Here is a 24,325-nt window from a genome sequence, read left to right as displayed (position 1 = left end):
GTTAATGATAACTATTGCTACCCTGTGGATCTACTTAACTTCCAGGCAGAATGGGGCCATGATTCTTATACTGGGTAGACAGTGTCTCCATCTGTGTCAGTGTTTTTTCTGTTGCTTGGAGCCGTCTGCGTGGAGCTTGATCACATTATTCGCTTACAAGTACGTCTTTTTACAGTGAAGTGTCCGGGATTCGATAACAGGCTGATCTGGGATAGCTAATGCTTATCTGGTCTGGTTTATGGTGGAGTAGAAGGGGTTGAGGAATCGGACAATAATCATAACCAGGTTGCCAAGAGGAGACACTGTCAGCTCTGTGGTACCCTTGCTTTGTGAAGAAGCGAAGTTGCACTGAATGTGGCAGGATGAGGTGGGCAATGGATATTTGAACCACTCCAGCTATAGCTGAAACTAACTTAGCAGGGGCTTCTTTTCTCCAGCTAAAATCCTGACAAAGTTTTGCTTGTACCTGTCAAGGTGCAGTTTCCTTTCTGCTGTGCAATACTTGCTGCCAGAGTGTTAGCACAGTGACTCAATGATAATGTGAGCAGTGGGAGAAGAGGATTTTGTGTGATGCAAATGAGGATGTGAGTGGGCTTGTGCCTGCCAGGCAGTGGTGTATGACTGCAGCTAGGGTGGTCATGCCAAGCTAGTGAGCTTGAAACAAGCTAAGAGCTGTGTAACAATCACCTAAGAACTGACATAATGAGCAGTGGCTGAAGCCCATAGGATTATAGAATCATTTAGGTTGGAAAAGACCTTTAAGATTGAGTCCAACCATATACCTAACACTACCAAGTCTACCATTTGAACCTGGTGCACTTGAACCTGAGCTCTGGCTAGGTTGCAATTAAGAATGTGTTCAATATAATCCTGACAAGGATGGTGGGACTGAGAGTAAGGACTGGAACTAGAGGGTAGTCCCACAGGGACAACATTAGGCTAGGGGATCCTGAGCCTATCTAAACAACAAAGGCTTAAAAAGGGAAGCTTCCTGCAAAGATAAATAGTTGGTTAAAAGACAAAAAAAGAGAACATCAGAGTAAATGGTCAGTTTTCACAGTGGAGGTGGTCACAAGTGGAGATTTACATAGCCATACGTGTGACTGCTGTAGCTGGTTCAGGTATACTTATACAAGGTGTGAACATGCCTCGGATTGCACACCAGATCAGTCAGTGTCCGGATCAAATGCCTACCTTCTCTCCTGGTTCTGCCTTTCTCTTGCTTTGTTCTTCTAAGAATTCAGAAAATGCCTCCAAGGTGTGTTCCCCAGTGTAGACGACCTCCTGAAAAGAGTTTCAAGGTTAAGTATTTAAGTCTGTACACAAAATGCTGAAAATAACACCATAATCAGCTGGAGGATTTCAGTTCTTTAGACTGAACAAACTCCAGACTTTTCAGCTCACTTTAGAAAGCCGAGGGCAGAGGCACAGCAGGTTCCAGTGTCATCTGAAACTCAAGTGTAAAGAATAGATGGATATGCCTAAGAAGAAAAGGATTTGTATTTAAAAAAACCCATAAACATTACTGTATAATACCAGTCTGGGATCCTGCCAATTACTGACATCAGTGTCTTTTCTGTGTTTAACAATAAACATTTGCAAGATATCTTGAAGAGCAGAGTCTTTTAAGTGTCCAGCCATGATATTCAAAGCTGTCTAAAGATTTTGATGGAAATTCAGCTTGTGAAAAAGTTTTGAAATACACAATCCAGAAGTAGCAACTGTTGCACAGCTTGAAAGAACAGGAGGAAGATGAGCAGTGACTTTAATTTTCTTGTACTTCACCTTAAGGTGAGGGTTTACTGAAGATTTTCTTCTGAAGAAATTTAATGGAAGAAGCACTTTCAGCTTAGAGCTTTCAGATTCTCTGAGTTAGGGCTAGGTACCAAACTGTATTTTAAAACACACACACACCCACACACACCCCTGCGATACCTTCGCTCTCTGGAAGTATAAAAGGATCTTGAACAAGTCTTTTAACAAAAGGTTGTAGAAGCTCATGTGCATGACATTGAGGATTGTCTGCTGTTATCTGAGTACATTTAGAAATAGGCAGATGCCTATTCTTGCTTGAGTTAAGCTCACTTACTCCCACTGAGATCAAGAATGCTGTGTTACTTTACATTCGTTACTCTAATGCCTGATTTGAGTTCAAAGGACTCTAAACACAACACCTCTTATTTCCTGATGAATTCACTAAAAGTATACACAGGTTTGATATTTCTGTTTAGTAAGGTATTCTCTTGTAATAAAAACTGTGGCAGCCTTGAATTTATTTTTTTTTTTTTTTATGTTAGCAAGCTTAAGTTTCTTGAGAAAGATTATTTGATTCCTTCAGAGGTGTTTACTATTCTTGGATGAATCTTGAGTTTTATTGACTCTGATGACTGGAACAGTGATTTCTCAGAGCCCAAAGACCTGTAAAGCCAGAGAAGCAGCTGATCCCAGTACTGGTTACTAAAGATATGTATCAACATTTTTCATTAGAGTAATTGGTGCATAAGACTATGTAAACATTATTTTCCTCGCTTAACCCAGAGAAACAAATAGAATCATCTTAAATCCATCTGAAAGACTGCATGTTTTTTCTCTTAAATTTGGAGTGGATGGTGCAGGGATGAGTTGTACAGATGGAGCTCAAATGATGGCTGGTCACTCTCCTCCACGTAATTAATCAGATTCACTTTCTTGTTCCTTCAGCTCTGGCCATAATTGTTTCCCCAGCATAGAAACATTCGGTGGTTTGGAAAACTAGGCACATGCTTATATATACTCAGCTCTAGAATTAGGTCTCTTCATTCATCCAATTCCACTTAACTCCAGTTATCCCACAGTGGCTCCTGATTTAAAAATGTCATCATGCATCTAGTTTTGCATCCATTAAAGTAAGAGGGTAGCTTGTCATTAACTTCAGGAAAAGCTGAACTTGTTCTTAAAACAGACTAAACTGTGACAATCCACTGGAAAGAAGACAGTTCATAGTGTGGAGACTGAGCAGATACTTCTGGTCGGAGGAAGGTAGTGTCTAATATGATCTCATCAGGTAGGAGTGCTCGGAAGGGACTGCATGGTAATGTGTTTTGCCCGTGGCTTTGCCTTTAAGGAGGTGTAAGGGTGTCTGTACTGGCCAGAAAACATGATAACCCAGTTCTGGGAAAGAGCTTTGGGTTGTGTTAGGTTAACCACGTTTCCCTTGGTTCATCAGGAGCAGGTTCAGACTTCTTTACATGCATTTTGATGTGTTTTCTAGAGTCTTCTGATAGTTATTTCATCTTCAGATTCCTGCTGCTTCTGTGCTGGTATTCAGTTTATCCTTAGTCCTTAAATAATATGAAGGATTGGTAGAGGTAATTAGAAAGCTTGTGTGTTTGTTTCTAACACTAGCAAAATACTGAAGGCTAAAAGAGATGTCAGTGTGAAATCAAGCTTGCATCAGGAGGTGTTTTTTGACTGTATAAATTTCCTGTTCCTGTTTCTTCATTCTGAATATACCAGTTTCTCTTTGGCTCCAAGCCCTTTCTATTGCTCTTTTCATGGCCAGAATAAGGGAGTAGGGATTGTATTTTTGGAGGCAATGCCTATACAGTGAAAAACACAGTAGATACTCTGAGCATAGGCATGTTGAGATACTACATTTTTATCCTGTGCTCTGACTTTGGTTAACTTTTAGAAAAGGACAAGCATACACAGGAAAACTCCCAGTATAACTGCTGGTTGGGTAGGAAATGACTTAGAGCTGTTGCAGTGGCTGAGCGTTAATGGCCTGAGTGTGTTTAGAATTGTTCATGATTGTAGTGAGTGAAGATGTCTGTGGCCAAGTGTTCGTATAGTGCCATAAGAAAGAAGGCACTTGGGTCTGCAAGGCTGCAGACATCTACAAGACATCTGCACTGGTAGTCAAGTATGAGTTAAAATCTTCGAAGTTGAGGGAACTGGTATAAAACCATGGTGTGCAGGGAAGAACTCAAGATTTCAAATAGTGTTTAATTTCAGGGTATTTGTAAGCGTGAAACAATCCCTTAATAGTTAATGAAAATTGTTAGCAACATTTTTTGATAAAATGACATAGATTATGAGCATTTAATGGGTTTCTGCTTTTCTGCATAAAAACTAAACATGGTGCGAGTGTGCAGGACTGCAGTTCAATTCATTAGAAGCTGTACATGCACATCGGAGAGGCAAATCTCTCCCTCAAAGATTAAATGAGGACATGGGCAAATGTCTTAGAATTAGATTTAAGTTTAGGAGTAAGAAGAAAAATGAAAAGCTTAGTAATGTCTTAATTACAACAGTATCCTAGAGCTTAATATTTTTTTGCTTCAGAGATACTTTCTTTTTAATTAGATTATTTATGTAGATAGAGAAATGTAACTATTTAATTTTTTTCTTTGGCTCCTCTTTCAGCAGCATTTTCTGATTGCTGTGTAGTATAGCTGATGCATTAGGTAGCATATTGTAATGATCACTGGTGTTGACAACAAATATTTCAAATTGAGGCTGTGATACTGGAATAAAGTAAAATTACTGACATAAACATTCACATAAAGTGAAAAAGTAGAGGGTATAAGAAGAGTAGTACCAGCATTTCAGGTGCTGTAATTATACCTGCTCCAGAAACAGCTGGCACAGGGTAGTTCTGTGGCAGTATGACTCTTATCATGGTTTGAAGTACAAAGGCACTGCAATGATTAGGAGGTATCTTTAAGCTCACTCTGAGTTGAGACTGTTGCAAAACCCAACAGGCAGATTGGGGGTGGTTAAACAGCAGAACGTAAGGCTGTAATGACTTGTAGGTCCAAGCTGGTAAATGATTATATGGGCTCTTGGCACAGCTTCATACACAGGAGAAGGTGATAGAAGGGTTTCTTCTTTAATTCAGGTTCTTGACAGCAATGAATCCAATGTTGAGTAGGTAAGGACCAAAGCTTTCTTGCTTAAAGGACTCCTTTCTCACCATGACAAGCACACGAGTGCAAAGACACACACACACACACACACATTCCCCCCTCAGTGTCTCCACATTCTTCCCCAACAGCTTCTCACCTGGTGATCTGGTCCAGCCGGAAAGAGTCTGAAGAACGGATAGCGACCTGATCCAATGGACAGGATGTCATTTGCTGTGATATCTGTCTTTGCAATGATTATGTCTTTGTGGCTTGCATATTGCTCTCCTAGCTTATCCCAGATTGGCAGGAGTTTTCTGCAGTCATAGGACCAAGGAGCATCTGCAAATTTTAAAATAAAAGTAGAAAGATACAGTCTAGCAGAAGAGCATGCACTGGTGCAATCACTGGGACCCACGTAGCCTTTCAAGTTAACAGGGTTTTGGATTTCAGTTGTGGTCAGTCTCTACATGAAAACATTTACCCTTTGTGAATTTCATGAGTTTTCATGTAGTGATAACTAATGCATTTCTGATAGCATGCTGCTTTAGCTCTGTTTAGCCTTTTATGTATATAACAAACATATGACACTTGTCGTATGACTTCGCTGGAGAGGCGTGCCAGATAACGGATGCGATCCAATTAAGTCTTGCATCATTCCTGTGCTGAATACTTGCCAGAAGCACAAAATGCTTTCTGCATATGACAATTAACTATGTTCATAAACTATGCTATATTTACACTAAGAGGAGGAGTTTTGAGGTGTCATGATGGTTTGACTCAGCTCTGCACTTACGCAGGTTAGCAAGAAGGCATACTGCTGAGAACCCAGTATAAATAGCATACAACACCATTGCAAACCTTCAGTCATGAGAACAATGCTCATACCCAGTTTAGGTGGAATTAAAATTTCTGGGGCACTTTCCTGAATATACTACACCCATTTACCAGCCTTTCATTTCCAGAGGACTTGGTTCAATTCCTCCCTAGATCAGTTCATTACACTGAAATGTAAAAATGGCTTGCATGAACAAAATGGCTGCGGCCAACAAGGAGGATCGCAGGAACATACTACCTTTAAGAATTTCTGAAATTCAGGGCAGTACAGCTAGTTGTCTGTGTTTATATTAATGCTGCATGTTTGCTTTACTGAAGTAACTAAGGCACAGTCTAATCCCTGCTGGCTGCTAGAGAGATAGGGCAGTGGTTCCTTGCTGGGAAGAGTCAAGCAGGAGAGCCACTTGTCTTGCAGACAGAGGAGAAAAAAGCAGTTAGGATTTGCTAAACCACAGCTCCTCTCTGGGATTTAATCCTAGAGCATTATAACCAGACAACCTCACTTAACTCTCCCTCTGTCCTTGGAAGATGGCCTGACTCATGCTGGACAGCGTGCTGCAATGTTCCATTGTACAACATGATGTTCTGGTGTCATTTTGTCTTTCAACACCAGGATTTGATACAGCCTAGGCAAATATTTACTGAAGAGATCCAGTGTTACTCAGTGCAGCCCTAAGTCAGCAAAGGTATCACAGTGTTTCCATAGATATGGCACAAATTTTTCTTCAATGCTTTCATCGGACAACAGAAATTCATTAAGTTCAGGGTCTGTAAGGTGCAAAGATTAGTTTGGTATGTAAGCATGAGCTTTCATTTTTCACTTTCAATTGATCATGTTAAAGCAACTTAAAATCTGAATACAATAATAACACTTACAAAACATAACAAACACAGTCATGGTCTTATTGAAGGCAATGCTGTTGAAATTCTTCCCAACAAGCACTTTGACAGGCATCTTGTCCCAATCCTCTGGAATTTCTTCACTAGAGAGATGTAGCTAAGCGAAAACAGAAACACTGCTGTGAAAGTGTAGGGAGCATTGAGAAACTGCTCCAGCTCAAGTTAGTGTGAGACCAATGGGACATTTCTCTACCTAATGTGCCCTTTTATGGTGGTTTTTTTTTTTATATCTCTATATCCTAGCTAGCCTTTACATGCTACCACCTTCTCTCCCTTCAGTGGGGAGCTGGGGTCTCACACCCTGTGTAGTTTGGTAGTCAGAATTACTTGTCCCTGTCTTGAATACAGACTCCTTAGCAGTTTGCCTTAAAATTACACTTTGGAACATGTTTGCATTCATTGTCCTGAACTCTTGTTGCCCAGTGTTCAGAGGCTAGACCACTTAAAAGCTTATCTATTGTAGGTTTTCATGTAAAACTCACAAGAAAGGTGTGCATCACTGCTGAAATATCTGCCTTCACCACCAATCACAGTCCCCACGACTCCTGCAATTTACAGTATATTAGCTGGCAATTTCTCTTCTTTTACACCATAGCGAAGTAGTAGAAAGGCACACATTCCCCATGGAAGCTGTTCCCTCGTCGGAATGTGCCACTCAAGCAGGTCTTTTTACAGAAGAGGCAACATCCCCATTGCTTCTGTCCTTCTGCCCCCCTCCAACACTGAAATTGGGATTTACTACTTGAATCTCTTAAATTATGCCTGTTGTCAGGCTGACTACATCTTTTCTCCTCATGATGGAAACAAAAGTAATGAAGAGCACTGAATAAACAAAACATTTTAATGTATTTTTCATGTGAGCGTGGAGGATGATGCCTCATGACAAGAAATATTTACTTTTGGAATTATACCCCCTGTGAAAGTTCACTCTGCTTAACTTGCTTAAAACAAATACCAAATCTTACTCCACCTGAAACTGTCAATTTTCTGTTTACTGGACTTCTCTGTAACCTCAAAATCCATTGCCATCATTGTTTGCATCTCTCTCGACTAAGGGAGTGAAATATCTCCATTATAGTATTGGAAAGATTGAGTCATGGGGAGTTTTTAATCCACTAAAATACATCACCTGAAATTAACTAAAATATTGGCCTATCAAATGACTTATCCAGTTTTTATATGGGATGACTGGAAAACTTCATAGTCTGCCTCAGCTGTTAAATAGAGAGGAATGCTCTGTCAACAGCTGTAGGTGAATGCATCAGAGCAAGAGTAAATTAATAAACTGATGATCAGAACAGCACACTGTTCTAACTTAAAAAGGGATGTTTTGCAAATTTGTTAGTGTTTTAGCTGGTGTACTAAAGGGGCATCTCGTTAGTAATGGACATACCTTTGCTTTTCCATTTAGGTAGCTCTGGCAAAATTCTTTTAGGTTCTCGACAGTCACCTCATCTGCGGGCATTTTATACATTGCATTGCTTGTCAGATTTAGAATTCTCACGGCAGGAATGTCAACGTCCCTGATGCGAAAATATTCAAAAACTCGTCCATTCCTTGTTTCATTAGTGTTCACCAAGACAAACATTATCTGATAATAAAGAGAGAGTCATGCATCTGGTTGAGTTTTCCAGCTTTGGTTTAGCCATTTTAGGAAAATGGACCATGGAGCTTGGCAGTGCATTAGGATCTAACCTTAAAAGCAAGGAATTGTGTAGAACCATTTTTTAGTGTCAGCCCAACAACCAAGCATATCGGTGGACTTTATTATACCTTGATCCTAGTTAATAACATGCTAAAGCAGCCAAAAAGAATGGAGCTTTTCCCTCTGTCCTTTCACAGTGCTTTGATGTCAGCTATTTTAGTAACGCTTCTAAATTAACCCTCAAAATTCTTATTGCTCTTCCTAATAAATTTTAACAGGACAAAAGAGCTGAAACACCTGTAATCCATATGTCTTTGCCAATACTACTGTGTGATTTTTTTGTGTGTGTGTCTCACATACTTGGAGCAGGAGTAGCACTGTGGTGATTGACAACGGAGAAATGAAGTGCTTTGTTTGACTGCCTGTATGTGTTTATTTACATGCAAACACATATGCTGCAAGCAAGGCTATGCATCTGCCTTGCAATATTTCTCAGGTTTTGTAGCTGCTTCCAGCTCTTGGTTCAGGCAGTATTCTGAGATCCTCATGGCATTTCCTGGCAGCGGCAGAAATTGCTAAAACTATCTTTGGTTGGAAGTTGATCCTAGAAAGTCACATTTGTAAAATCAGAAATAGGTTTATTTGGAGCAGCTGGAATTCGTGTTGGTTTGTGTGATCTTTGCATTTTAAAGAATCATTTTCAAGTGAAGTTTATTTTTCAGCTTGTGTCCTTAACAAATTCAAGTAACAGTTACTGAAACTGTTTTACAATGGCTTGGTAGACTTAGAAGGTGGACTGACAGCAGTGTACTTTTACCAGTAACACTGGTGAATGTTTTTCCATTGATCTTCTGGCATTCATATTTGCAAAGCAGGATTCAGCATTACAAACCTTTCCTCTAAATTCCACAGCAGCAGACTTGTAGTTTTCATAAATTGCACTGAATGTCTCAGAGTTCATTGGGGTGAACAGCAGGATGTGGTTTTCAACAGGGACATCAAAAATCTTCACAGATGTCTGGGAAACAAAAGACTCAGTATCTGTTCCACTCTTTGTAAGCAGAACAGTGAATCAGAGGCCCAGCATATCAGTATCTTTCAGTTCTGCTATTGAAAATTTTACTTTTTAGAACTTGGTTCCCAATCATTCCTATAACTGTTGGATTTCTTTCATTGTTTTAAAGAAGATGAAGTGGGAAGAATCAGCTGCTGCTGAGTGGTTTCTCTGTTTCAGGAAAAACCTCATTGTTACCCATAGATTTTTACTGTCAGAAGGGACTGTTTGATCTTCTAGTCTGCCTGTATAACACACACTGAAGAATTAATGCTAAAGATGTGCTGAAAGTAAAAGGTGGTATTACCGAGGGAAGCCCAACTGCAACAGCTGCAGAAGCTAGACCTCGTTGGGGTTCTGCCTTCACTTCTGGGTGGCATCAGCAGCTTACATCTCCTTCCCTACACAAAGCTGCCCTCTCTCTTGCCACTCCATGATCAGAGGCAATGGGATGTCCCCCAAGCAAGCAGGGATTTCCATGTCTTTCCCTTCCTTTCTGCACTAGCAATAGTTATTGCTGGTTTCTCTCTTCCTTGCCTTGGCCCAGAGGACCCAGTTGCTCCGTGGGAGTGGAAGGGTTGGTGTGCCAGGGTTAGGGACTGACCTTCCAACCTTCAACCCCACCTAGTCACTGCAGAAGCAGCCCAGGCTTTTGTGTTGGCTCCACAGGAGATAGATGTTTGCATGTTCAGGCAAGTTCACTGTTTGGCCAGCCATTCCCCATCTAGGAAACAATGTCATGCACAGAGGAAAGCATCCTTTGGCCTGGGTTAGATCGAGAACTGCCTGTTGGGTTCTGCTGGTGTTTCTAGATGTGTTTAGGGGTGGCCTAGTCAAACAAAACAAAATTATTTAACGCTAAGGAGCAGAATAGCTCCCTAGGTCTCTTTCTGCATGGTTTCATCTCTTTCCTGTCTTTCCCCAGTGGCTTTTGTTAATACAGTGAATTAAACATACCTCAAGATTATATTCAGTGACCAAGTCCAAGCTAAAGGTTTTGATTAGCCTCATTAGATCCAGTTTGTTCTGTCTGCCATCTTCAAGCACTTCATTATGCACAGGTTTTCCCTTGGACAGATAGTGAAGTTTGTGACGTGGTTAGCCTTATCAACTATAGGAGCAAAGAGACTGTCTTTACTTTAAAATGTTGTTGTCAGCTTTACCATTTTATGATCCTCAATAACTGAAATTCCATAAAGTTTAAAATAAATGTCACAACTACAATACAGAAAAAGATTGTAGCTAAAATTCAAGCTGTAGTTTGAATAGCTGACAGTTTTAATTTGCTCAGTAATCTTAACATACTGGAAGATCTTTTCTGTATCTATACACACACTCTGTGGCATACGCTCACTCAGGATGTCCTTGGTCTGACTACTTCATAGCCTAAATGTTGGTGTTACTTCTGTGTAGTTTTGTTCTTGTTGGCCACTTCTGTTGTGGATTGGAAGAAAAGAAGATTCCTGGCCAGAGGCAACACAAAGGAAAAGAGGTGAACATCTGCAACACTCGCTGGCAGCATCTTGATTAAAATGTAGGTTGGAAAATCAAGCCTATTTTACCTAGATCCTTAAGTATAAATTAGGAGCCTGAATGTGGGCAGCCAGATTGAAAATATCAGTTGTCCAAAGGCTGCTGTTTGCCTCTTGCTTGTCTCTGTTGTCTCTAAATGCAATGTTTTTTTAATGTTAAACTGTTCAAATTTCAACTAGGAAATTATTCAAGCTGAAGAATTCCCAAACTGTTTTCCACAGTGCAAAGCTGCCACAGCAGCTCACTGTATACCTTACCTGCTAGGCTTCTGTACTCCTACCTTCTTAAACACAACAAGAGTGTTCCTTTGGATGCCATAGTTGGCATGGATGTCCTCGCTGGCTGTCATCCCAAAAGGCATCTCTGGCACGTCTCTTGCCGTCTCACAGAAAACTTCCACACTGTCATTGCGAAGTTCCTAGTCCCAGAAAGAGTATTTGTTAAGACTGTGTCCTGCATCCTGGTAGGATGTGTAGGAGTGACAACTACAGGTGAGGCAGGCCCCTAAAGGCTTGTGAGGTAGAGAGAAGAGTGTAATTGTAAAGTGGGTGTAGCTTGCTATGATTACGAGTAGCATTCTTCAGGGGTCCAGACTGGCACCAGTGCCGTTCAACATCTTTGTCGGCATCACAGACAGTGGGACCGAATGCACCCTCAGCAGTTTTTCTGATGACACCAAGCTCAGTGGGGCGGTCAACACGCTGAAGAGAAGGTGTGCTGTCTAGCGGGACCTTGACAGACTTGAGAGGTGGTCCTGTGTGAACCTCGTGGAGTTCAGCAAGGCCAAGTACAAAATCCTGCACCTGGGTTGGGGCAACCCCCACTATCCATAAAGGCTGGGCAGAGAACGGATTGAGAGCAGCCTGAGGAGAAGGACTTGGACATGCCAGTGGACAAAAAGCTCAACATGACCCAACAATGTGCACTTGCAGCCCAGAAAGCCAACCGAATCCTGGGCTGCATCAAAAGAACATGGCCAGCAGGTCAGGGGAGGTGATTCCACCCCTCTGCTCCACTCTTGTGAGACCCCACCTGGAGTACTGCATTCAGCTCTGGAGACCCCAACATAAACCCAACATGGACCTGTTGGAATGAGTCCAGAGGAGGCCATGGAGGTGATCAGAGGGCTGGAGCACCTCTCCTCTGAAGACAGGCTGTGAGAGTTGGGGTTGTTCAGCCTGGATGAGGCTCCAGGGAGAACTTAATAGTGGCCTTTCAATACTTAAAGGGGATTTATAAGAAAGGTGAGAGAGACTTTATACAAGGGCCTGTAGCGATAGGACAAGGGGTAATGGTTTTAAACTAAAAGAGGGTCGATTTAGATCAGGTATTGGGAAGAAATTCTGTACTGTGAGGGCAGTGAGAGACTGGAACAGATTGCCCAGATAAGCTGTGGGTGGCCCTATCCCTGGAAGTGTTCCAGGTCGGGTTAGATGTGGCTTTGAGCAACCTGATCTAGTAGAAGGTGTCCTTGCCCATGGCAGGGGGATTGGAACTAGATGATCCTTAACAACCCTTCCAATCCAAACCATTCTGTAAATCTATGATTACCTCCAAGGGGAGAGCTTCACAACAGGGGAGATCCTAGGGGTGCTGTGACACTGCTAGTATGTTCACCTTTCCAGCTAGTGTTGGCTGGCCTGGGTCAATATGGATGATGTATGGTCCCCTGTGTCCTTCCTGTGCTAATCTCATCTGCCCTGCACTCCCCTGGCATTTCCACGCTCTGTCTGCATAGACTTCTGCAGATGGGGAAGGATCATGCCAACAGCTGCTCCCCTGCCACGGCTCATCTGCACAGCCGGAAGGATGTGATGGATTAGAGAGGAGGGCTCTCTGCTTGCAAGAGGACCTGACTGATGTGTTTGGTGCTTGGACTGAGTGCTCTTCCAGGCAGGGACCTTGACTCCTGCATCTGTCAAATAGTCACTGTGCTGTCCACCCTCAAACTAACAGTAAATAAGCATGATGAAAGGCAACAGCGCTTCCAGATTTGATTTAATCAGACAATTATTTCATGGTAGATGAATAGTAATTTATATGCGGAGACCTCCCAACACATCCTGGCACTCACATTTGTAAGCAATCTGTGACTAATAGAAGGCCAAATACAAAATACAAATACAAAATTCTTGATTTACTTGGACACCATTTTGTTGGCTTCCACCCAATAAATTTCTGACATGCCCTAGCTCATGCTCATCTATTGTCATTTCAGCCCCAAATGACATCACGGAGTCCAGTCAAACACATCTGCAGGCAATATCTGCTATCAGCACGGTTCAGGGAACTCTCCAGCATCACTGTGATAGCAAGGGCTTCTCAATCTGGCACCAGCACTGGAAAACTGCCTTCATAAATGGCTGCAAGCAGATTGCTGCAAGAAACATTCTGGGCACTGAGCATTTTCACAGTTTGTTGTTATTATGCTGTAATGTGTTCACCAGCTCTGTTACTATGGGGCATTTTGGTAATGAATCCTGTTTTCTACATCTGTAAAACTTGGACTATCCACTGTAGCCAGCACATTTGGGACTTTTATCAGTTCAGGTATGAGTCCAGACACTGTGCTTTTAACTGAGCAGAGATACCAGGGTAAAGTCTCTTTAGTGAGACAAAATCCTTGATTGAATATTTCAGATGTTAAAGATTTCAAGGACACATTGAAAAAGCAGGAAAAAAATATTCCTGTTTTACTGACTTCTGACTGCATGCCTTGACAGCTAAAATTTATTTTGCACTGTTTGACTATTGTTCTGTATCATTCAGCCCCAAATCTTAAGAACCTTATTCTGCTCTGGAAACTAGTAGGAATTTGCTTGAGAAAGGACTACATAGATCATATACAGTGTAATATTTTATGACTTCCTATCCGTTCAGATTTCTTAGCTGCCAGGAGCCAAAACCACAGTTAAGCATGATATTCATGGAGCTGTGCTGTGCCGCCCTGAGTTTCTCTGAAGTTGTTTAAATCATCAAATGGAAAGATGAAGAAAAGGCACTCCAGTATATTAGACAGTATTTACTCCTTTTTTTATGGGCTTAAGCAGGAAGGGAACATTCCTTTGGCAGAACAGCCTGCAACTGTTCATGTCTATGATTTTATACCATGTTTGAACAGAAATGCAGTGGTCAGGTAACCCTACAGTTTTCAATCAGTTATGACTCTGGGCAGGGTTTACAACTTTTTGCATTTGGATGCTCCAGTAGCAAGATAATGCACACCAGCAATGGGTTAATTCTCTCCAGAGAAATGTTTGGAGTTAAGTGAGGATAGGTAAGTTAATAGTTGTGCCCTCTTCACACCAGACACCAAATCTGGGATGGTTTGGCAGAAGCCCTTGCTCTGAGGACACAGGAAAGTCTGCTGTGACCAGGGCTGTGCAAACACTGCTGTAGTGTCACGTGCCCAGAAGCTGCTCTCAGAATGGTAGGTCTCTGCACCTGGGTACCTATTCAGGAAAAGTGTTGTGGTGTGAGATATTCTTCTCTCTGCCTGGGCTGCTTATCTAGAAATATGGAAAAGTAGATCGAAACAATTTTTAAAAATGCAGAGAAAACTGAGAGCCTGAGTTTTCAGAGCGTTCTAGGTCTTTTGGATGTGTGGGATTTGGTGGCAATAGCAAGCGGTGTATCCCGAAGTTGAAACAGAAGCCAGCCTTTTGAGTTTTCCAGTGAATTACCTTAAAAAAGCCAATCACTGCCAAATCGTCAGCATTTATGATGGCTTCAGCCTGATCAGTGGAGTTGATTAAAACAGTGCTAGGTCCTGTTCTTCTTTTCACCCATGTAATAAAGGCTGAGGCTTGTCTGACTCCTGTGGAAGGAAGAGAGTTAAAATGACCATCTTAAATGAATGACAGAAGTTTCTGTGCAATCACAGGATAGTGGAGGTGCAGAAGGATGCTGAATACAAATGGACTTAGGCTCCTTAGGACTGAGGTCAAAGTTGATTCAAAATGGGCTTGGGGCATCCAAATGCAGCCTCAGGTTCTACTTGCCATTTAAATTACTGCTGACTCTAGAAGATCAATGGTGGATCAGTGCTATGTTTTCTGGGACCTCTGCAAATGGATGTACGTCCAATTAACTGTTTAATTGTATATGGAGAACAGAGATGAGGAAATTCAGACAAGTAGAAAACCTGTTCTGCAAGATTTCATTTGTCCCAAAATCAAAGTAAGCTATAAAGAGCTGTAGACCTGAGGTTTAATCCAAAATTACTTCAAACCAATTGCAGATTTTATTGACCTGTCTGTTCAATTAAATTAGCTGTCAAAATTGTTCCTTCAGTGCTGCAGAAGGGATCTGATAGGCACAGAGGCATGTTAAAATTCCTCTCTGGTCCTGCAGCTTCACTGTTCAGTTTAGACATAAGAAATAAAGCTGAAGTGTTAAAGTTGTCTTTTAATTCTGGATTGTTCTGTCTTTCAGATTGCAGATTATTGCTACCGTTTTACTGAGATTACAGTCAGTCTGTTTATTTGGTGAATTTTCTTCAAGCTTTCAGGGGTTTTAGGAATCTTGAGTCTCTTTGTAAGATACACTGTCTAGCTATGTTTTCAGAAGAATTGAAGCCACAAATTGAGGCTTAGGAGATGAAAATCTCAGCTGTAAAGTGCTACTTTAATCTCTGTCTGACATCCTTGTTGGACCAGAACAAGAGTCCAGCAAAGGGTTAATGGAAATTATATATGAAAAAGAAAAAGTCTGTGTGCTGTGAAGCACTAGAATCAAGATGTACAGTACAAGTGGATTATCAAAGATGCAAGTCCTGGTACTGTGCATTTTAGCAATATGACAAGATCAAAATTGAGTCAGACCATTTTACTACCATCAAGTCATTTTGCAGGAGGCTGCAGTGCAACTAGTTGAAAATACTATTTTTTTTAAGGCGAAGCAGACAGGCATCTGCCCTGGACTGTATAGGCTTCAGAGAAAAGCACAGAGCAGTATCTAGTGGCCATGTAGTGCTTGACTTTTGCTGTCTAAATGCAGAATTGAGGTCTTGAAGCTTGTGTTAGTGACGTAACCCCTCAGCATATTCTTCATGTGGTTAATCTTTCTATTTGGTTGCTTTAAACAGTCTGCATAGCTTGTTTCTGCTGGCCAAATTCTGGCCTTGGAGCTGTAAATAATGATTTTACAAAGCCTAGGGTTTGGCTTTCATGCTATGTCCATTGCCAGGACAACCATTCAAAAATTTCCTTCTCCGTAAAATATTTGAGTTGATTTCTTGATTGAAGCGATTTCTTTTATGTTGATTTCTTTTATGGTATGATGTGTATACCAAGTTCTGTATGAGAAGTCATTGGGTGGTCACTGCGCATTTTCAGTTGCCAGTTCTTGGTGGTTTAAAAGTCATACGTGGTAGGTGAAATTTTACTACTTGTTGTACATAAGCATTTACCAATCAAGGAAATGTAATTTAAGTCGCTGTTGATGGTACATGGGCTCTGAAAGGTTGATGCTATCTTGTACGAATAGCAGAGCAGAAGCCAGTTTCCTAACTTTTTGCATTGCTTAATTTAAGTGTGTCTTAAATAGCAGCTCTCTGCTGAAGGGTGGTTATGTTTGTGTTGTTATGATACTCTGTATTCACAGGTTCTCACAAGCATAGCTGTCAAAGAGGCTTACCAGTTTAAAAAAGATTTTCTTTTCAATGCTATAGATTTAATCAGAGACTGAAGGTAGGTGCTTTTGCTATCATGTATCTGCACCACTAATAAAAGTTCAGTATGGCAAATCACGCTTTCAGTGGCATTTGTGCAGAAGCTGCTGTTTGCACAGGTCTAGATGATGGGAACTTGGTAAGAAATTCAATAGCAAGGAGGAGCAAGTTTCTAAAAATACTGAAGATCAGCCAGCTTTCGGAAGCAGCAGCCGCAGGGGGCTCAGCAGTTAAAGAATCAGAGCACTGGATGGTGTACAGGCTCAGAAAGCAAACATCAGGTGCCTTTTTTATTGGTTGTATTAAACTTGTGACTGAACTATATCTGCTCAGAGTATACTAGCAGATGCTTGGCCAAGTCATGCAAATTTTGCCAGCTTTGTAAAAGTTCATCATTTTAGGAAAAAAACCCACCCTAAATATCTTTCTTGTATATACTTTCAGTGAAAGAAAAACTCTTAAGGTCCTGGATTTCCCAGGATTGCTCATAGTCAGTCCTATTCCAATATTGTCTTTGCTTAATAACTTTCTGTAAAAGATTTCTGATTATTCCATGGTTTTTCTGAGCCACATATGAGCTCCCTCTGATGGCTAAATTGCAAAATTCTTTTCCTTGTCTTAGGAAGTATACCTGTATATTAAAGAACCTAGTAAATTCACAGTTCATTGTCAGATGCAGAGTATTGCTCCAGCCTGCTTCTGTAGGCATGCTACCTGTGGGAACTGCAGTGAACTAGAAGTGCAAAAGGAGCAGGTTTGGAACCAAATTCGTTTGGCATAACTCATTTGTAAGTTGTCTTGTTGGGGTGATTCTCTGTCCTCAGTGGAATTATGCCAGCAGATAATTCGACTGTGTGAACTAAGCACAGAGAAGCATATTCAGTTATACACTCTGAAGATCAATTCAAATCCACTTTCTTGTATTGCTACAGAGGTAATTGTATATTTAGGACCATGGGCAAAACCAGTTTGCTACCTTGCATATTCTTTATCTAAGCATCTACATTTTTCTTCTCGGCAGCATACTAGATAGGTACATCCTGTCACTACATATCATTTTCTTGTCAATGCATACGACAGTTTACCTTTGCAATCTATGGGATCTTTCTTGCTGCCATCCACAAAAAATTTCACCGTAGGAAATTCTTGAATATTAAATTCTTTTCTCAAATCAGGTTGGTGTGTGACATCCATTTTGCCAAATTGGATTCTTGGAGCTTCTTTTTTAAGCTGTTGTGCAGCCTTAGCGAATTCTTCAGACAAATTCCGAGATGACTGAGGTAAAGAAACATCTGGAAAGGATCAACCAAAAGCAAATGTGTTACATGGGTTGCAGCATGAAACTTTCTAGTGAAGGTTGTTATGTCAGGTAGTAGCTGCAGGGATTGAATAAGGTCTTTTATGACTCAGAAATAAATGAGAAATTATTTTTACACAGTTACTGCTTTCTCTTGATGCTGATTGCTCCCCACTCCACATGTCCTTGGATCAGTCACAGTGAACAACTAGTAAGATTGCAATAGTCTTCTGTTTGGAAGAAATGACGTGGAATTAAAAAGTAGTTTGACTGACTGACTGTGCTGGGTATGATTTAAAGGGAGGTCAAGGGTAGAGTTAGATATTACATTAGAACTCTTTGATAAGATACCATTTTTGTAAGCACTTCACTGAGGCAAACCTTTGTAATGCAGAAAGTAGTTTTCCAGGTAAAATGTGGAGAAGGAGAGGAATGGAGTACAGTCTTTTAGAGACTGGCAACGTATTCCTGCATGCTGCGCTGTGTGCCAGCCCTTCTCTGGCTCAAATAGCAGTTGTGTGTTGGAGGAAGGAGAAGGGCTGTCCTCCTAGCCTGGGCCCTGGAGCTGTAAGTTATATTAACAGGAAGAAAAAAGACAAGAGAAAGAAAGTAGTCACACATCAGCTGCTCTGTATTCAAACTCAAATAAGAGGTAAAGGCCTGGAGCTTTACAGTTTTGCAATTTGGGTTGAAAAAATGAGTTTTACCTTATTTTGATAAAGTTGAGATACCCTATCTTGTTAAATTTGTTTTACTATAAAGAGCAAAACCTTTTTCTTAGATTCTGCATAGAAAATTTTTAGTTTCATCAATATACTTTTCAGATAAGGACAGATGAAAAACATAGAGTTAGCTTGGTTTCATACATTTGTGTATGTTCTTGTGTGTGTATATGTGTGTGACACATTCAGATATATACTTAAAGTGCACACACACATGCGTAAATCTAACAAAATAACTGTCTTTTGTTCTTTCACAAAATTACAAATGTGCTTCTCTACCACCTACCTGCTGAAGACATTGCCTAACGTAATTGTAAGCAAAAAGTGAATGAACATTTCTGTATGAGGTCTAATAAATGAAAAACTACAGTGCTGAGTTACATTTCTTGCATTATTCATCATTATCCTTGCTCTGAATCCCAGCCATCAATCATTTTCTTCCATCTAACTGCTACAGCAAGGAGTGTGAAGAGTAGCATTAAATAATGTTATTTTCTCAAAATATTAATGTGATAGGCCCTTCCAGATTCTGTCACATATAAACCCATATTGGCTTAGGCTAACAGAAACCCTGGCACTGTAACAGCTGCTAACATGCCGAAGGGGGTTCTTGTTAGTAAAACAACACTTAGTGTCTGTTCAGGGGGCATGCAGATACCATGGTGATGAATAGAAGATGCTTCTCTAAATAAAGTAAATCAGCATTAAGGCATCAGTCCAAAGCAAATTGTGTTCTAATTGCCTGTAAAATTACTGTATCATCAGATAAACTTACTTGATATTACTGAGGTATTTTCAAAGAGATTTTGTCCTAACTTCAGTTTCCTTTTTCCAAATTATAAAAATGGTGTTACGAACCTTTTTCCCAACAAGTTTGTAATGTGTTATCTCCTAACACACAAAAAAAATGGGAGTAGTGTCTCCAGTTGTGTCTCGTTACGGTCTAGGGGTAACTGCAGAAAACCATGATATCTATCAGAAGTTCTGACTTGTCAACATAAGAAATAGCATGCCAGCCCTATAAAAATACTGCTGCTTCTAGGGATACTGCATTGAGCCTTTATGAAAAATCTTTGCTTAGAATGATTGCAAAGGTAGGCGGACTTTGACATAAAATATGGAGTACTTATGCTGATATTTAAGAGTGCTGATAGCCTGCCACATGCAGTCATTGCCTTAGCCAAGAACAGTTAGACTGAGTTATTGGGCTCTCCAAGAGGAAGGGTGCATGGCTCTGGACAGAGTGCTGTCGGAAAAAGGAGCAGGAAGCCACATAACAATTAGGGGTCCAGCACCTTCTAGCTAATTCCAAGGCAATGTTTTACACCACAGGCAGTTACAGTATAATGACTTTTTCCGAATAACCTGAGGTTGCACAGCTGTTGTACCACAACTGGGAATTTGGAAGATCAAATGCTTATTGTGGAGTGAAATGGGACACCCTTGCGAAGGGGCAGAAGAAATTGTTGGTGGCATCCAGACACAGAAGCTGAAGCCACTTAGAAGCTTCCCAAATATACAAGGAGTAATAAGCTTTATAGACATTAGACATGTATGTAGGTTGTCTGGGGGTTTTTAGGATGCATTTTTCTCTGAAATATTTAAATTCTGAACAGATATTTTAAGAATGATCTCTTATCATTGAATGACCTGAATAGGCAGAGTCGCAGGTAACTAGTAATGTAACTAGCATGCTTAGATAATGAGGGCTGGTAGAGTTAGTAGCTCCTTGATGGAGCTGGGAAGAATACAGGACTCCAATCCATAAAAAGTAATCACTGCACTCAGAGACCAGGAGAGATCCAAGCACCATTAACCTGATAACTGCAAGACCAAAGTTCAGGGAGTGAACAGCCTTTTTCATCAGACAGATAAAAACTGTTTCCTTGACTACCTAGAAAGCACATGGAAACATCCATCATGCACCTTTCCCCTGCTTTCCTGAGTGATTAGACTACTCTTCAGCTTTCCATCAATTCCTTTTCATTCCACTTACTCTCTGTTTGCCTCCCAGGTGCTTTATTTTTTAAGTCACTTGAGTGTTGCAGGAAATCATGATTCCTTTTTTTTTTCTGAGCCTTTTTCTGAGTTTTTGTTTAGCTTCCTCTGTTTTAGGTTTTTATTGATACAGATTGCTTCAGGCATTGGGGTGAGGAGGCAGCTGCTGAGGCTAACACAGCATCACAGGCTCCAGACTCAGAGGGCTGAGCAACAGCAGAGTACAAGGGCAGGAACAGGTGAGAGGTAACAGAGGTGGTGGCAAGGTCACCAGTGAAGGCATGTGTGGGTGGTGGGCTGCCAGTGTAAACCAGTGTGCTGTGCCACAGCTGCTAGAGGCAAGAAGCCCTCCAAAGGCCATCAGCTCAGGAACAGCATTGTATTAATGACAGGAGGACGTCTTCATTATCAGTAATTTTAGCTGTGTTGTAAATAACAAGAAGGATAATTTGAGGGTTTGTTGAGATTTTTAAATTTTCTTCCCAGGTAAGTGTTTTTGACCTGTCTTTTGACAATATCAGCAAATTCCCTCCCACCCTGTGTCATTGCTGTTTTGTGAAGTATCCTTTTCAAAACAGATGCGGACCTCCACAGGAGCATGTTAACAGATTGCCACCATTTGATCATGGGTGTAGCAGATCATGAAATACATTGTCCAGCGTCTAAGAACAAATCAAGCCTTTTGGCTCAAATAGAGGAAGAATTAAAAAGGGCCACAGAACTAGGAGAGTTAAAAGAACCTGTGTGCTTTCCTCTTGAATTTCTACACTTTCTTTTCTTTTTTATAACAATTTAGCTGCAGCCAGTCACCTTTTTAAATCATTTGCAGGGGGAAAACTGTAGCACCATTTCTGCAGCCACTTTGCTCAGACAGTATTGGCATGTTGCCTTTGTGAGGAAAAGCTCCACACTGAAGAACAACATTTTGCATTTTTCAGCACCTTCCCTGATGACTGAAGTTTCCCTGATTTTAGGAACTGCTTTGTAAGAATGCCTCCCTCTAAAGGTCACATAGAACAAATCTTACACACATCATTCCTCAGAGGACGGGTGTTGGGTGTGGATGGATTGCCACATTTTCCATGTCATACGCCATAATAAAGTCTACATTATTTGTGGATTTAAATGCATTTTTATATTTTACTTTCTCATATGTCAGCAACTCAGTTTTTGTCAATTTTGTTTTCCATGGACAACGAGCAAACTAGGTTATTGTGAAATTGCATGTACATTGAAAGCAAAGCCAGACAAATTGAAAGGGAATACAGATTTTAAATCAGACAGTCAAAAATGCTGATTTTTACAGCTCAAGCCGCTAGCAGTCTTGTTCTAGGCAATGTAAAATATTTTGTGAGAAACCAGTGCTCCCTCTCTGAAGAATTTACAGCGTGACTACATAACGATGAAGAACAACGTGGGTATCATTACACGTCATCATCTCTATCTTAGTCACAGTATATTTTGCCCAAAGCCACACCAAATGGATATGGCAAAAGTGAGAAGAGAGCCAGAAACCTCGTACTTTGAGAGACTCTTTCTCTTGAGCACATTAGTAACCTGAATAAGCTGCTACTTTTTTTCATAGTGCCACTTACTGAACTAAAGTATATTGAAATGTGGACAGAGAAAATTTTTGCTGATACATAAATGTGTTTAATGACCCTATACATGAAAGTATGATGAGTTCTCTGTCTTTAGCTAATTGCTGGTGGCCTCCAGTTTCATTCTGCAGTCTATATTGATTGTCTGGTGATTGCTGCAGTCATTGTGAATGTGCCTGTTGTCATGCTAAATACTCGTTTCCTAGCTGTTAGTTTCCAGCATGGCCAGAAAATCATTTTAGCAGTCCCACTTTTCACCTTCTGCGTAGGCTGCTTTTACAGATTCACTACAGGTATATAATTTTCTCTGTAGAAGATTCTAGAGATGAAGGATGGATTCATGTTTAACGTATCAGAGTGGAAGAACGTTAATCTTGCTGCAGTTGCAAACTTTCTTGTATGACCTTGAATTCTCCCATTCTTTTCTACAGCGAATACTGCCCATAATCTCCTGTGCTGACCTCTGTACTTTTAAACTGATGTTTGCCGTTCACTTGATCTTCTGCTGTGCAAACATCAGTAATTATTCTACAGTTTGGATCCTTATTCAAAGCATTCAATAAAATAAGGGACCCATGCTAATCAGTAAGTCTGTGCAGCAGGCAACTAAAACATCATCTAGTGACTCTTGCAGCTGTCTGGACGTGTTTCCACTGTCCTGCTCATTTTTATAAGTATAATTGGCAAACAAATGACTTCAGATTTACTTCTAAAAGACTGACACAGGTTTCTGAAGAACTCTACAGGAATGAGGCATCCACATTCCACTATCTTTCACACTGCACTAGGTTCCTGTAGTAAGCTTAGTTGTAAGAAATACCTGTTCTGGGTGGTTTTGAACTGTTTGTGTTCACCTCCTGCAGTGAGGAGACCACTGTATGCTGAAAACAGTTCTTGGCACAGGAGTGAGTATGCTTTGGATGTTGGCTTTATAAGTGAGCTGACTATCTGATATGTAATTGATTTAAGAGCAGTCATGCCCACCCTGCTTTCTAGAAATCCCCATTTTTGTGAACTATATATACATAAGCAGCATATTCTTTTTCAATAGCATAATTTTCAGCTTTTGTGCCTTGAAAGGGATGTGTTTTTCTTTAGGAGTAATCCTTATCTTGCCTATTAAATGTCATTATTTCAGCATAGTCAGTCAGTCAGTCACAGGCTGCAGGAATCCTATGGCTGACCTGGTGCCTCACTGGATATACAAATGTTCTGCTAGGAAAGGTAAACATCACTTTTTCATAAATGATAGTACACATAGCATGCAAAGCATCAGCACAAGGTCTGCACCGCTTGTGTGTTTGTCCTTAGGTTTTCCACACGTTTGTTTAGGAACTGAAAATTTTTCACTGGAATGGACACAAGTAGGCGTTCTTGGAGATCTGAGGAGTCAAGCAATCACGGGGGTCTGGGCCTTTCCTGAATTCTTCTGGTAGGCAGGAAAAAGTGGTGTTAGCGTGTGCTCTACACCAATTTTGTGTTTCCCTAAATATGCCACTAGCCAAGGTAAATACTCACAGAACTAGAGCTGTAAGGGACTTGGAGAGGTCATAGGTCTGGCCTAAGGCAAGTTAAACCATATCTAAACCAATCTTGACAGCTGTTTGACTAATCTGGCCTTAAATATTGCTATGAATAGAGATACAAGAGCTACCCTAGGCATGATCCTCCAGTGCATCATTAGCCTTCCATATAAACGGTTGTCTTAATCTCTGCCTATGATGTCTGCCGTGTTTGAACCCATTATATTGCCAGTGAAAATGAGTAGCAGTTTAATACCTGCTTCTTTGAAGAAACAGTGTAGTTGTATGTAACATGTCTTCTCTCAGTCACAGAATGGTCAGTTGCTGGTGTGGGCTGATGTGCTACATTTTGCCATTGGGCCTGGAGCATATTGTGGGTTATTTCTGCCTCTGGCCTGGGAAAGCCTTAAACATGAATGGCATTCACCATTCTGTTTGGGGGATCTGGGGAGTATTCTTGCATGGAGAAACATGGGGAAGTTGCAAAGTCCTGTGGAAACCAGTCTCACAACAGAAAATTGGAAAGGTTTATGAAAGGTTTTTGAAGAGAAATGAAATAGGAGATGCACTTTGCTGTGTTCAGACAGTTGCTCTCCATGTGAAGATTGGAGTAAGCTAATACATGACTTCAACGCTTACAGTTTGCAGTGTAAGCAACAGT

The 24,325-nt window shown here is 40.8% G+C and overlaps 1 protein-coding gene across 1 annotated transcript in view; it reads right to left on the bottom strand.

Moving 5' to 3' along the window:
• PDILT (protein disulfide isomerase like, testis expressed) overlaps positions 1-24,325 on the bottom strand; it is a 31,163-nt gene that overhangs the window by 1,154 nt on the left and 5,684 nt on the right. Inside the window, exons 2-10 of the mRNA XM_037382628.1 lie at positions 17,609-17,815; positions 14,536-14,669; positions 11,133-11,270; positions 10,277-10,387; positions 9,158-9,283; positions 8,014-8,211; positions 6,597-6,717; positions 5,044-5,225; positions 1,195-1,284 (exon numbers count right to left, since the gene is read on the bottom strand). Of these exons, the coding sequence (XP_037238525.1) occupies positions 1,195-1,284; positions 5,044-5,225; positions 6,597-6,717; positions 8,014-8,211; positions 9,158-9,283; positions 10,277-10,387; positions 11,133-11,270; positions 14,536-14,669; positions 17,609-17,815 (1,307 nt within the window). The remainder of the gene's footprint in view (positions 1-1,194; positions 1,285-5,043; positions 5,226-6,596; positions 6,718-8,013; positions 8,212-9,157; positions 9,284-10,276; positions 10,388-11,132; positions 11,271-14,535; positions 14,670-17,608; positions 17,816-24,325) is intronic.

The sequence above is a fragment of the Falco rusticolus genome, chromosome 4 (genome assembly GCF_015220075.1).
Source record: "Falco rusticolus isolate bFalRus1 chromosome 4, bFalRus1.pri, whole genome shotgun sequence".
NCBI lineage: Eukaryota > Metazoa > Chordata > Aves > Falconiformes > Falconidae > Falco > Falco rusticolus.
Note: the sequence above shows the minus strand (reverse complement) of the source record. Positions and strands in the feature narration are given on the sequence as shown.